General features: G+C 36.1%; 1 protein-coding gene across 7 annotated transcripts in view; it reads left to right on the top strand.

Moving 5' to 3' along the window:
• LOC135126232 (CLIP-associating protein) overlaps window positions 1-15,332 on the top strand; it is a 61,775-nt gene that overhangs the window by 40,355 nt on the left and 6,088 nt on the right. For 2 of the 7 annotated variants that reach the window (XM_064052121.1, XM_064052119.1), the window contains 11 exons: window positions 1,510-1,614; window positions 1,690-1,815; window positions 2,020-2,040; window positions 2,118-2,204; window positions 2,254-2,537; window positions 2,589-2,717; window positions 2,834-2,896; window positions 8,425-9,027; window positions 12,018-12,634; window positions 12,684-12,861; window positions 13,075-13,278. In XM_064052121.1, coding sequence (XP_063908191.1) covers window positions 1,510-1,614; window positions 1,690-1,815; window positions 2,020-2,040; window positions 2,118-2,204; window positions 2,254-2,537; window positions 2,589-2,717; window positions 2,834-2,896; window positions 8,425-9,027; window positions 12,018-12,634; window positions 12,684-12,861; window positions 13,075-13,278 — 2,417 coding nt within the window. The remainder of the gene's footprint in view (window positions 1-1,509; window positions 1,615-1,689; window positions 1,816-2,019; window positions 2,041-2,117; window positions 2,205-2,253; window positions 2,538-2,588; window positions 2,718-2,833; window positions 2,897-8,424; window positions 9,028-12,017; window positions 12,635-12,683; window positions 12,862-13,074; window positions 13,279-15,332) is intronic. The other 5 variants (XM_064052122.1, XM_064052124.1, XM_064052120.1 and 2 more) reach the window with 5 other exon arrangements.

Here is a 15,332-nt window from a genome sequence, read left to right as displayed (position 1 = left end):
AAAATAAAAACGGTGTTTCAAAGGTTTTAGGCGCTGAAGGGGTTTAAGTCAAAGTTAGCCGACGAGTAATTAGACGATAAAAATAGACGTTTATGAGAATAATGAACTTTTGGGAGTTTATATCGCTAGAAGCACGATGAGTTTTAAACTTGTGTTCAGAATTTAGAAAGCGGTGATAATTTTTTTGTTTGTAAAAATAATTGGTTTGGCTATTTAGACAAAAGAAGTTTTTTGTTTTAAAATTGGTACACACTATAGAGTGCGTTTTTTAAAATTATTTGGATGGTAGTGTCATTTTTCAGTGCAAAGATGCTTGTCAGGTTCTAAAAAGGCAGATATTTTTTAACAGTTTGCATGTTCTTTTTCCACCATTTTTCGGTAGGTCTTTTAAGTCTGAAACCCTAGAAAAATTGTCGAGTTTAAGCTAGAAATTTCTTGTTTTTAAATTTTGGTGTTTCCCCAAACCGTCTCAGTTTCTAAAAAAGACGATCCATATCTATATGACGGTGGTAGTTTTGGTTGGATAATCAGAATTGTGGTCCTAATATTTCCAAGTCTTTTCTAACCTTCGTAATGAATCTAGCTTTTTTTTAAAACAGCCATTTTAGTAGTTTTTCCATTTTTGTTACTTTGAATATTTTTGGTGTACGATTTTCTTTCTGCATGGGGATGTTTTCCATACTATACCTGAATGACCAACAATTTAAATATATTTTTTCAGAAATCACGAAGGAGTAGATTTATATTTTTTAGAAAATGATTTGTCTTCCTGTATTATGTAAATAAGCATCCATTATTTTTGTTACTTAAGTTAGAGAGTATTTTTTGACTCGAATTATATACGTCTATTAACGTTTCTTCCTTAACTCCCATCTTACTTTTAAATCATTATTTAACCACTTGTTATCGAGTCACCTTAACCTCATTGTAATTATATTTTTTTATAAATAAATAGCCAAACAGTTGTAATGTTTTATAGCTCAAAATAAACGTAATGTGCAATTAACAACGTTTAATTTTTTCCAAGCTTGCGCCCGCCATCACGCAACTTTATTATAAATAGATTTAAAAGTGGCGACAGTCACGGAACACATGTGATTATCACTTAATTAAATACGGTGTTTTTTACACTTCGTGATGCAGACATTTAACACGAAATTTGGAAATTAGGACAAAATTTAGCGAAATTACAGAAATCGGAAAATATATTAATGATTTCCCGCATCCTCAAATAAACAGCGACGTTTAATCAACCTCTATTGACTCTAATGATGCAAGTTTTGCTTATTTTCGCAATTAATGGAACTGTGCATGCGTGTCACTGCAATAACAAACTCCATTAAGTCAGGCTTTGAGCAGTACGTGGGGGATTTGTGTGCGATTTGATAAAACCGACTCGTGTAGAAATTGCACCGGAAGCAGGTTATCGCAAGCGCAACCATACAAAACGCTAATTAAGGGAAGTGGTGATTTAAAATTTTTTAATCTGTTTTGCTGCTGGGACGTCAGGTAGCACCGAAAACCTCACCGGTACCGGTGGTGGCCTTCAGAGGGCGCCTTCGTTGCCCAGAAGCTACAGACAACGTAGCGGGATACCGGTACTCTCAAGGGAAAGTACGTCAGTTCGTTGTACATTGTTAATCTAGCCAAGTTTTCAATCTGAGAGTAATCGGAGCTTTCGGTTTTCAGATTCAGGCCGCAAAGGCTTCCGAAGCAATTCAGCCATCGATTTGCAGGCGGCCCAGAGGGCGAAAGTGCGAGCTCAATATGCCGCCATGGGGCGTAATAAAATATCGTCGGGGACGGCTAGTCTGCGTAAGTGCTTACTTGTCGGGGGGTACTAGTACATCTGTTATCACCCTGCTCACTAATAATAATAATAAAAATAATACGAATATCTTTTTTGTATTCTAATTCGAATAACAGCAAGCGACGTAATCGTAGATTTTAACATGCTTTAGTTTTAGGAGTGTTCTTACCATTTTCTAACCTAGTTGTTGCTTTTTTCCATGTCTTTAGAGGGAGAGGTTGCGCAATCAGGTATTTAACATTTTTTTTAACAATTATTAACTAATCGTCGTTTTGAAAATGCCGAATTTTAAGTATTTGTTGTCCAGCACGGCCGAGGAAAGCCGCCGACACGGTCTCCACCCAGTCGCCAGAACGCCTCGGAAGAACGAGGAACAGAAACTCGCAATCTCAACGTAACTATTTTCACTGATTATCGAACTCTCGTAATAATAAGCGTTGCAGCGACCAGCAGATCGGGCTCTCCGAGTTCGCGTCTGGCCTACTTGTACAATAGGAGCACGGAGCACGATTCTCCCAGACCTCGAAGACTGTCTTCAGGCATCCCCAGGTCCACCACCGGATCGCGGGACACCTCCAGAGAGACCAGCCCCAACCGATCCACTCTGGGTAGATTTAGAAACCGAGGAAGCGAGAGGCCTCCTCTGAGCCCGGCCTCCAGGCCCGTGCTAGCCCAGAAAATCCTCCAGCAGAGTCGAGAGGCCGAAAACGCTTTGGCGGACGCTTTCGTGAGTATTTTCTTACGAGACTTTTTGGTCGCTTACTACTATTGTGTCTAGAATGACTCAGCGGACCACTACCGGAGCCCCAGGAAAACCATGCGTTCCTTGGAAAACCACTCAGACGAATCCGAGACGTCTAGCGTATGTTCGGAGAGATCTTTTGATTCGTTTAGGCGACCCAGTGACGTAAGTGTTTAGTTTACGTGTTGCTTGATGCGTTAATGTCGTCAAGCTTGATGTTTTTTCGTTTCGTAATCGATGTTTTATGTTGTGCTTGTGATAACGAAGCGTTTTTTTGTCAGTCATATTCATGGAGTGGTTCTCAGCAAAGACTTTCGAGCAGGGAGTTGTGGGAACCCTGCCGTGTAAGTAATTTTACGTTACGGATTGTACTAATCTCATTCTTTAACAACATTACGCACTAGTGGTTGCAGTTCATTTTGGTTTGCTTATTTAGACGTTTTTTTCTGAGGACGGACTTTGCATGACTGAGTTATTACTAGCTGGGAATGCTTGGTGTAGTGACCACGCACGGGTGTCCCATTGTGTGTGGACGCCACTATTTTCCGTGCAACGTATCAGATTGAAGTGGGATTTATAAACGTGCTGTTGACGTTGAAGTTCACGCTGCTTTTAGAGCTGGAAATTGTCATTTATATTTGTTGCCAAGTATAGTAACTTTGACGTTCAACTTTTGCCATAATTAAAGGGGTTGTAGTAGAAAAGTGGCGGATTTAAGTTGATTACTACAAAAGTTTATTATTTTTAACATGTTTAAAGTTTCTTGTTGCCGAAATAAGTCTACATATAAAAAGAAACAAAGCCAAAATGTAGCCCCGCCCACCCACCCTATCTCAATTGTGATGATTTTTTTTATTCGTCGTGAGTCAATGGGGCGAAACTTAACTGCAAAATCCTTATTTCTCTACGAGAAATTAAAAATATGTTTTTGAGATGTGATTGTGATGAATTTTTCATTCGTTGTCAGATAGAGGGGTGGGGCTTAATTGCAAGTTTCATATTTTTCTACAAGAATTTGCTATTGTAAACATGTTTTAAGTTTCTTGTTCTGAAAAGACGATTACGTATATTAAAAAAAAAAAACGCAAAATATAAACCCCGCCCACCTGCCCTATCTCAATTCTGATGATTTTTTTTTATCGTCGAAAGTCAACGGAGCGGAAATTAACTGCAAAATCCTTAATATTTGTCTACAAGAAATTAAGAAAAAATTAAAGCCAAAGATTAATCCCCACCCATAGCTGCCCTGATTTAAATAGTAATGAAGTTTTCATTCGTTGGCAGCCTTAGGGGCGGAGCCTAATTGGAAAATCCATATTTCCTAACAAAAATTCACCATTTTAAATGTGTTTTAGGTTTCTAAGAATTAAAAAAATCATCACAATTGAGGTAGGGCGGGTGGGCGGGGTTTATATTTTTGATTTTTTTCTTAATATACTTGGTATCTGAATAACACGATACTCGAAAACATTTTTTTTTAATTTCTTGTAAAGAAATAACTATTTTGCAGTTAAGCTTCGCCCTCTTGGTTCACGACGAATAAAAAAAATCATCACATTTGAGATAGGGCGGGTGGGCGGGGTTTATATTTTGGATTTTTTTCTGAATCTAAAAACTGAGAAATTGAACAATCGAAAAATGGAAAGTTCAAAATCTATAAAAAAAAAAAATCGAAAAATCTGGAATTTTAAAAATCTCGAAAAATTGAAAAATTGTGAATTTAAAAATCGAAAAATTGAGAATCCAAAAGTCGAAAAATTGAATCGAAATTTTGAAAAATCTCAAACCTGAAATATCGAAAAATTGAAGAAAAAGTGAAATTAAAAAAACGAAAAATTGAAGGATTGAAAACTGAAAAATCGAAAAATTTTGAAATTGAAAAATGTAAACTTTAAACATCGAAAACCCAAAAACTAAAAAATCGAGAAATCGATACATTGAAAAGTAAAAAAATTGAATCTCAAAACTGTTATCGAAAAACCGGAGAGAAATTGAAAAATCCCAAAATTGAAAAATCGGGAAATTGAGAAATCAAAATGAGAAATCGACGACGAAAAATCGAAAAACTGAAGAATTGAAAACTGAAAAATCGAAAAATCGAGAAATTGAGAAGTCAAGATGTGAAAGTCGAAAATCTAAGAAATCGACTAATCGAAAAATTTTGAATCTTAAAAATCGGAAATTTAGAAACGTCGAAAAATTTAAAAAGCTAGCAATATAAAAATTGAACAATCGAAAAATCGAAATTTCAAAATCTCCATAAAAAAGAAATCGAAAAATCGAAAATTTTTAAATAAAAAAAATTGAACAATCGAAAAAAAAAATTAAATTGAAAAATTCAAAAACCGAAAAATTAATACAGAAGAGTCGAAAAGTCGAAAGATCTAAAGATCGAAACATCAAAAAATTCAAAAACCTAAAATTGAAAAAGTTGAAAAATAGAAATGGCGAACTGAAAAATCGAGAAATCGAAAAATTAAAAATTGACAAATTGAAATATGTATCGAAAAATTAAAGAATCTAAAAAACATGTTTTTTATTTCCTGTAAAGATATAAGTATTTTGCAGTTAAGCTTCGCCCTCTTGGTTCACGACGAATAAAAAAAGTTACCACAATTGAGACGGGGCGGGTGGGCGGGCTTACATTTTGCCTTTTTGTTTTAATATATGTAGATTTCTTTTCACAACATGAAACTTAAAAAATGTAAAATAGAATATTTGTATAAGGAAATATCGATTTTGCAATTAGGCTCCGCCTCATATTTCCTTGCAGAAATGTACCCCCACCCACCCGCCCTATCTCAATTGTGGTGATTTTTTTTATTCGCTGTGAATCAGCCGAAGGGCGGAGCTTAATTGTAAAATTCTTATTTTTTTACGAGAAATTACCATTTGAAATATGTACTTAAGCAATCATGTTATACAAAGAAAACTAAATGTATTCATTAAAAAAGAAAACCAATAGAGAAGCCCCACCCCCGTCTCGATCTCAGTCGTGATGACATTTTTCATTCGGGGCGGAGCGTAATTGGAAAATCGATATTTCCCTATGCAAATTTACCATTTTAAAAATGTTTCAAGTTACTTGTGAAAAGGTGACTACACATAATAAGAAAAACAAAGGCAAAATCTAGCCCCGCCCACCCACCCGGTCTCAATTGTGATAATTTTTTTATTCATTGTGAGCCAAGAGGGAGGAGTTTATCTGCAAAATCCGTATTTCTCATGTTTTTGAGTGTCGAGTTGTTCAAAGAATACTATGTATATTAAAAAAAAAAATTAAAGCCACAGATTAATCCCCACCCATATCTGCCTAATTCCAGAATCCATATTTCATTCATCACAATTGAGATGGGGTGGGTGGGCGGTGTCTATATTTTCCCTTTTTTACTAAATATACATATTATTCTTTGAAGAATACGATACTCAAGAAGATGTTTATTTCTTGTAAAGAAATAAATATTTTGCAGTTAAGCTCCACCCTCTCGGTTCACGGCAAATAAAAAAAATATCGCAATTGAGATAGGGCGGGTGGGCGGGCTTACATTTGGCTTTTTATTTTGATATGTGTAGACTTTTTTTACAACATGAAACTTAAATATCGATTTTTCAATTAAGCATAACTGCAAAATCCATATTTCCTTACAAAAATGTACTATTTTAACCGTGTATTAAGTTTCTTGTCGTGAAAAGATGGCTATGTATAAAGAAAAAAAGGCTAAATATAAGCCCCGCCCGCCCGCCCTATCTCAATTGTGATCATTTTTTTTTTAATCGTCGAGAGCCAACAGAGCGGAAATTAATTACAAAATCCTTAATATTTGTCTACAAGGAATTAAGAAAAAATTAGAGCCAAAGATTAAGCCCCACCTATACCTGCCCTGATCTAAATAGTAATGAAGTTTTCATTCGTTGGCAGCGTTAGGGGCGGAGCCTAATTGCAAAATCGATATTTCCTAACAAAAATTTACCATTTTAAACGTCTTTTCAATTTCTAAGAATAAAAAAAATCATCACAATTGCGATGGGGTGGGTGGGCGGGGTTTATATTTTGGATTTTTTTCTTAATATACATGGTATTTGAATAGCACGATACTTAAAAGCATTTTTTTTTTAAATTTCTTGTAAAGAAATAAAAATTTTCCAGTTAAGCTTCGCCCTCTTGGTTCACGACGAATAAAAAAATCATTACATTTGAGATAGGGTGGGTGGGCGGGCTTAGATTTCGCCTTTTTTTTTAATATGTGTAGACTTTCCTTGCGGAAATGTACCATTTTAACCATGTATTAAGTTTTTTGTTGTGAAAAGATGGCCATGTATATTAACTAAAAAAGGCAAAATATAAGCCCCGCCCACCCACCCTGTCTCAATTCTGATGATTTTTTTTCGTCGTAAGCCGAGGGGCGGTGCTTAATTGTAAAATCTATATTTCCCTATACAAATTTACTATTTTAAAAATGTTTCCAATTTCTTGTTGTGAAAAGATGACTGCACATATTAAGAAATAAAAGGCAAAACATAAGCCCCGCCCACCCGCCCTATCTCAATTGTGATGATTTTTTTTTATTCATTGTGAGTCAAGAGGGCGGAGCTTAACTGCAAAATTCCTATTTATCTACGAAAAATTGAAAACATGTTTTTGAGTATCGTGTTCAAAAAATACTATGTTATTAAGAAAAATTAAAGCCAAAGATTAAGACCCACCCATACCTGCCCTGATCTAAACATGTAGTAATGGAAGTTTTCATTCGTTGCTAGATCTAGGGGCGGAGTCTATTTCCAAAATCCATATTTCCCCACAAAAGTGTAGCAGTTTAAACGTGTTTTTACGTTTCTAAGAATAAAAAAAAGTCATCACAATTGAGATAGGGTGGGTGGGCGGGGGTCTATATTTTCCCTTTTTTTTCTAAATATACATAGTATTCTTTGAACAACATGATACTCATACATGTTTTTAATTTCTTGTAAAGAAATAAGTATTTTGCAGTTAAGCTTCGCCCTCTTGGTTCACGGCGAATAAAAAAAATCATCACAATTGAGACAGGGTGGGTGGGCGGGCTTACATTTTGCCTTTTTGTTTTAACATGTGTAGACTTCTTTTTACAACATGAAACTTAAAATATGTTTAAAATGGAAAATTTGTATAACGAAATTTTGATTTTGCAATTAGGCTCCGCCCCATTACTGCAAAATCCATATTTCCTTACAAAAAATGTACCATTTTAACCAGATTTTAAGTTTCTTGTTGGGAAAAGATGGCTATGTATATTAATAAAAAAAAGCTAAATATAAGCCCCGCCCACCAGCCCTATCTCAATTCGGATGATTTTTTTTATTCGCCGTAACCTTATTTTTTTACGAGAAATTATCATGTTAAATACGTTTTTAAGTAATCGTGTTATACAAAGAAAACTAAATGTATTCATTAAAAAAGAAAACCAAAAGACAAGCTCCACCCATTAAATTTACTATTTAAAAAATGTTTCTAGGTTCTTGTTGTGATAAGATGACTATTGAGAAAAAAAAGCAAAATGTAAGCCCCGCCCACCCGCCCTATCACAATTATGACGATTTTTTATTCGTCGTGAGTCAAGGGGGTGGAGCTTAATTGCAACGTCAACGAATGAAACGGCGCATACCTTTGCTGCGTGTTTATTTATCTTACAACGGCAACGTCAGCGGCAAGTTTATAAATCGACCTCTAGACTCCGGATCAAAATAGTGAAAAATTTGGGGACACCTGTGTATACAAAACCGAGGTTTCGATTCTACCACTTTCTTGCCACATTTAGAAACCATAAAACTCAAATTTGGTGTTTTTCACAATGGTGTCGCTCTAGTCACCGCCCCCTCTAACTCCCTTTTCTTGCAGGACATCAACGAGATCATCTCCCTCTGCGCCAGCACCGTGTGGCAGGAGCGCAAGGACGGCCTCTTATCCCTGCAATATTACCTCAGCAACGAAGTGCCGCTAACCCCCGGCGAGCTAAAATACCTGACCGAGATCTTCACGAAGATGTTCATGGACTCGCACACGAAAGGTCTGAGCGTGTTCCTGGACACCCTCCACGAAGTGATCAAGATGCACAAGAACGACCTCCACAGCTGGGTGTACGTTCTTCTGCAGCGAGTTTTCCTCAAGATCGGCACGGAAACCCTCAACTCCGTCCAGTCGAAGCTGATGGCCACGCTGGAGATCGTGCGCGCCAACTTCCCGATACCGCTGCTCATGCAGAACGTGTATAGGTTCCTGGTGGACGCGACGCAGACGCCTAACGTCAAAGTCAAGACGGTGGTGTTGACGTTCCTGACGGCGCTATGCAACTGCGCCGACGGCAGCCAGTTCGTGGGGGCGGCGCCGGCCAATCAGGCGCTCCAGAAGATCGTGGCTTTCACGCAAGACATGAAGTCGGTGGAGTTGAGGAACGCGGCGAAGATTTGTATTGTGGCGATGTGGAACTGCAACACACCTCAGGTATTAATAACTAGCTGACCTCGTGAACTTCGTTTCACCTACAATTTAATTTTGAATCTGCAAAATCGAATGCTTTGAAATCTTGCAGATGTTTTAAACATATGATAAGCATAATAAATTTTTATTCAAAATATATTTACTTATCCCCTCCAAAAAATTGATGACGTCAGCCCAAAATTTTGCCAAATGAATTCTATCTAAAATGTCCAAAATAGGATGAGACTATACTTGTGATTTATCATTCCATTCATATTTTTTAGTTTTGCTTATAGGGGGTGTCTCAAAAAAATTAATCACTGAGTCAATTTATTTTATTGATTGAATCAAGAATTATAAAACTGAATTTTGAAATATTGCAGAGGTTTTGAAGTTACTGTTTGACATGGTAGGTTTTCAATCAAAATATATCTGTTTATCAAGCCCAAAAACTTGAAGACGTCATCTCAAGATTTTGCCGAATAGATCCTATCTAAAATGTGGAAAATATCATCAGTATATTTTCGTAATTTATCATTGCATTCATATTTTTTAGATTTGCTTTTACAGTGACTGCAAAAAATGTATGGATCAGTCAATTTATTTTAGTGAATAACTCAAGAGTTGCAAAAATGAATACTTTGAGATCTTGCAGACGTTTTAAAGTTATTGTAAGCATGGTAAATTGTTAAGAATATTTATTTATTGCCCCCAAAAAATTGATGGAATGGCTCACTCGATTTTCGCAGATAATTTTGGGAATACAATACAGTTATTTTTAGTATTACACTGCACCAATCCAAGGTGGTATACGTGTTGATCGTAAATGTTGATTAGGTCATCACAAAATTGTGTGAAGAAAATACTCAACTCGAAAATGCTGAATATGTTTCATTATACTTTTGGTGCGAAGGAAGTTCTGTCAAAACAACGTTCGATCAATTTTTTGACAATGGTTGATATAAATAAAACTCAATAGATGCTCATACTCGAAATACGAAGTATCTACTCGAATATCAAATCAAAATATTTCTAGTTTTTCTAGATGATATTAATACTTCAGTAGGTAACAGTTGATGCTCAAATAGCATCTCGATACAACAAAAAAGGACAACAGTGACAGTGTTCAACCATCAAAGCAAAAATCGAGTCACCAAAATATAAGTTAGTATGGGGTAGACACCTTGAGATGAGAATCTCTATGGCCAGTGTTATAAAAAACGCACTGCACAATTTATGCATAAATAAGAGTTAATTACCTGAAAAATTTTCGATATTCATGCTCCTAATGTGTTTTTCAAACTGAATGCACCTTTTGACGACGTTCCACGTTCATGAAAGTCGCCATGTTTAGTTAAAATTCACTCTTACAACGATCCTACTCGTTTTCTAAACTGCTTTACAGACAGCTCAGTTATTTGCCACGCCGATCCTCATTTTTAGATTAAATGCTCACAAAACGCGTAGATGTTCAATTTGTGTCCGGGGATATACAATGTTTCCAAGTAGGTACTCAGTACATAGAGTAGATGCTCAGGTATATAAGAGTAATAATGAAGTAGGTACTCCGTACTTCGAATATTAGTTTCTACTCAGTTTTATTCATTTTATTCATGTTGATTATGAGCACAACGCTGATCAACTTCCATATCCGAATTACCCATGAAATAAATCATTGCGGTTTGCACCTGAGGTAGTTCGTCGCACATTTGATTGACTTCGTGGACCTATGTGAGACTGTCGTCTTCTCGGCATTTTAATGAACTTCATAAAACGACACAGAATTATTTTCACAGTCAATCAAATCTGTAAATTTTGTCTTGAGAATTTTAAAATATTGAAAACTTCAAATTAAATCCTCAAATAACGGTAAAGTTTGAGGTTTTGTCGAAACCAACAAAGTGAATATAGGTAAATAGAATGGCAGATCAAAATTAATAAGAAACTTTCGCAATGTGTAATTAAATTCACCAAGACTTTTCTTAAAATAAACGACGTTTTTTTTTACGAAAAACAAAGAACGATTTGAAATGCAATATACTTTTCACAATTGCACGGAAGAATTAGTTTTGTGTGACACGTCAGTTAGACGACAGGTCCGTCAGAAATGCCAACTATTGAATTAATTCGAAGTGGCGATTCCCGTACAAAATTTTTAGATTTTTTTATTTTTTAACTGTTCTTTTAAGTTTTCCTTATTTTTTTTATTTATAAACCATCCCCGTAATATATAAAATTCTTCAAATCGGTCAAGCCGTTTTTGAGTCTTAGCGAGACTAACAGGAACAGCAATTGATTTTTATTATATAGACGATTAAAAAATGGGGGTTGGTGGTAGAAAGGTGAAAATTTAGGGTTATGTGTATTTTTTGATGCCAATTCTTAAAAAAATAAAAATAAAAAATGTTGTCCAAAAAATAGACCAACATTTTTTAGGGTGGGCCACCCTTATCACTTAGGGGTTTAAAAAATAGTTTACAACCTATTCTCAGACCTACCGAATATACATAAAAAATTTCATACAAATCGGTCAACCCATTTCGGAGAAGTTCGGTTACAAACACTGTGACGCGAGAATTTTACACATAATGCATTATTATTTTAGAACAAATTTCATTACCATAAAAAAGGTTATACTGAGTCGACTTTAAAAGATAGACATATGCTGTCGCGGACTTTTCTTTAGAACTTTTAGAGGGGAACAATTTCGTCATACATGATTTTTACGTAACTTTAACCGTTTAAGCAGCGTACGCAACGGAAGCTCTCAAAGGAGGAATAATTTTCCCGTTTTTCCGAATTTTTCATTGCCACTTCGCTCCTAATGATCGTAGCGTAATGTTATATAGCCTATATGTAGATATGATACATAGACTATCCAACACAAAAAGATTTTTTGAATTTGAACCAGTAGTTTCTGAGATAAACGTGTTCAAATAAACAAAAGCTTCAGTTTTATTATATAAGTATAGATAATAGTAGTAATGGTGTGGTGGTAACGTGGTTGGTTGCAGGTGACGATGATGCTGTCCGAGTTGTCCAAGGAGCAGCAAGACGTCGCCAGGAGCATAGTCCACAACCACATGAGGAAAAACTCGACCGGGAGCGAGCCGGGCAGCCCTCTGGTGAACCCCAGCCCGAAGACCCTGTCACCTGGGACGCCGCCCCTGCGCGAGGGTCTAGACCAAGAGGAGATCTACAGGAGTCTGAGGAAGACCACCGCCGAGATCCAGAACTACAGCTACGAGACGCTAGGTTCGAAATTAGACAGAGACAGAGATACCACGTCGCAAGATTCAGGAATATCGCAGATGTCCATCGGGAACGACATCAAAAGCGACATCGGCATCCTGGAGGAGAGGATGGAAGATCTCACCATTCGGGCCAATTTCAATTCCCGTTCCGGACCCAGGTCCTTGCCGCCGTACACTTCCGTCAACGGGATCACGGAAACCGACTCGAACGGCTACAAGAGTCTGGGCGAGTGGAAGGAGTCTGATATTATTAAGAACATTTTCGAGAAGTGCGTGGTGGATCATCCGACGCCCGTGCAGGAGAAGAGGATGCTGCTGGCGCAGTTGATCGACATGATCAAGCAAGGGCAGACGGAGTCGATCGTTCAAAATTTTAAGTAAGGTTTCGGAAGGGAGTTGCGATTTATTGCAGTGGTTTGTTTGCAGGAAGCTTCTTCGTCTGCTGATAGACAATTTGAATGAAAAAGACACGAACACTCAGGTTATTGTATTAGAAATCCTAAGTGCGATTTTCCAAAGCAAGGAACTGAAGGATTGTTGGTGCAATTTTGTAGAGTTGCTCACGTTGAGAGTCCTGAATGCCCACTGTGATGAAAAACGAGAGGTAGGTGCACAATAAAATGCCTTTAAAAAAACGAAGGATGTGTACCATTTATTGACAGTTTGCGTATTATTGGTTGCATAACCAAGAGTTACAATTGACGTATTATTGGTTGCCTAAGCACCGTTTTGAACAATGAGAAGATATTTACATTTTATTTCTAATAAATATAAAAAGTACGAAGTTGCGACTGCTGACAATTTCTGTTTTCTCTAGGTTGTGAAAATGGCGGAAGCGACTGCCGCCGCCATGAGCGTTTGTCCATTCCATACCATCGTGACGACGCTCGCGCCTTTAATCCAGACGAGTCCTTACCCTCCGGTCCTGGGGGCCATCAAAATGCTCACGAAGCTGATCGAAACGAACCCTACCGACGTGACTGACGAACACTTATCGATGATAATGCCCGGATTAATCAAGGTTAGTGCTGTGTTGTTGAGGACTCAATTTTTAAGGTCGATTCATGAACTGCCGCTGCTGTTCGCCGTTGACGTTGCCGTTGTAAGATAAATAGAGATTTTTCTGGTTGACAGCACTAATTCCAGGAAAATCATATTTTGATGAGGTCCACTAATGTTAAGCCCTCTTGACTCACAATGAATAAAAAAATCATCACAATTGAGATAGGGCGGGTGGGCGGGACTCATTTTGCATTTTTTCTTAATATACGTAATCGTCTTTTCAGAACAAGTAACTTAAAACAGGTTTAAAATGATAAATTTGTGTAGGGAAATATCGTTTTTGCAATTACGCTCCGCCCCTCGGTCTGACAACGAATGAAAAATTTATCACGATTGAGATCGAGACGGATGGGTGGGGCTTGTCTTTTGGTTTTCTTTTTAATTAATACACTTTGTTCTTTTTGTATAGCACAATTACTCAAGAACATATTTCATATGGTACTTACTTTCTCGTCGAAAAATAAGGATTTTACAATTAAGCTCCGCCCCTTGGCTTACGACGAATAAAAAAGTCGTCAGAATTGAGAATGGGCGGGTGGGCGGGGCTTGTATTTCGCCTTTTTTTCTTAATATACATTGCCATATTTTCACAAGAAGAAACTTCAATCGCCAAATTTTTAAATTCTCACCCACACCCTGTGAGTGAGAATTACCGAATCTTGCGTGTTTTTCTAATGTGTCTTTTAAAAAAGTAACTTATAATTAACTTTCAATTTCGAAAATTGAAAAATTCAAATATAGAAGAACTGAAAACTCGAGAAATCGAATAAAAAGTCGAGAAATCGAAAAATCCAGAACGTGAAAAATCCAAAAGTCGAAATACTAAAAAAACCCCAAAATTGAAAAATTGAAGAATCGAAAAACTGAGAAAACTCACAAAATTGAACGAAATGTCCAAAAATTTGGAAATTAAAAATTTGAAAAATTGGGAAATCGAAAAGCCGAAAAATTGCAAACCTAAAGAATCGAAAAATCGAAAAATTGAGGAACTGAAAAACTGAAAAATCGAAACCTTGGCAAGTCGAAAATGGGAAAATCAAAAAATAGATTAATTGAGAAATCGGAAAACTGAAAATTCAGAAATTCAAACTTGAAAATTTAAAAAATTGGACAATTGAAAAATCGGAAAATTCAAAAATCGAAAAGCCGAAAAGTAAAAAAACGAAAAACCGATAAATCGAAAAATTCAAAAACTGAGACAATTAAAACATCTAAACATCCGAATCTCGCTAAATCGAGTTCTCAAAAAATTGAAAAATCGAAAAATTCGGAAAAAAGAAAAATTAAAATATGCAAGAAGTGAAAAGTCGAAAAATTCACAAATCGAAATATATATAAAACAGTCGAAAATCAAAAAATCGAAACTGCGAATTCGAGAAACGGGAAAATAAAAAAATATATATATTAATCGAAAAATCGGAAAACTGAAAATTTAGCAACGTAAAAATTTGAAATACTGAAGAACTGGAAAATCAAAAAATCCAGAAATCGAAAAATCTAAAATTTTTTAAGACATTGAACAATTGAAATATCGAAAATTGAAAAATGGAGAAATCCAAACATCAAAGAATCAAAAAAGAAAAATTCGAAAATCTAAAACTGAAAAATCGACAAATCGAAACTCGAGAATTTAAAAAAGTTCAAAAATAAATCGGATAACTGAAAAATCGAAACATCGAAAAACTGGAAAATCGAAACATCGAGAAATAGAAAAAAATTGAGAAATTGATAAATTGAGAAATTGAACAATCAAAACATCCAAACATCTGAATTCGATAAATCGAGAAATAAAAAAAAATTGAAAAATTTTAAAAAAGAAAAATTAAAACATCGAAAAGTTGAAATAGTATATTAAAGAACGAGTTTCATAAGGCAAAGATTGAGGCACGAATCGAAGTTTATAGAACGAGCGGCGAAGCCGCGAGTTATATAAAGGATGAGTGCCTCAATGGCCTTATGAACGAGTTATTTATACTATTTTTTCTACCGCACACGTTTTTTCCCAAAATTTCA

This window comes from Zophobas morio, unplaced genomic scaffold (assembly GCF_036711695.1).
Source record: "Zophobas morio isolate AGI-343-1 ecotype UQ-CSIRO unplaced genomic scaffold, CSIRO_AGI_Zmor_V1 ptg000010l, whole genome shotgun sequence".
Lineage (NCBI taxonomy): Eukaryota > Metazoa > Arthropoda > Insecta > Coleoptera > Tenebrionidae > Zophobas > Zophobas morio.
Note: the sequence above shows the minus strand (reverse complement) of the source record. Positions and strands in the feature narration are given on the sequence as shown.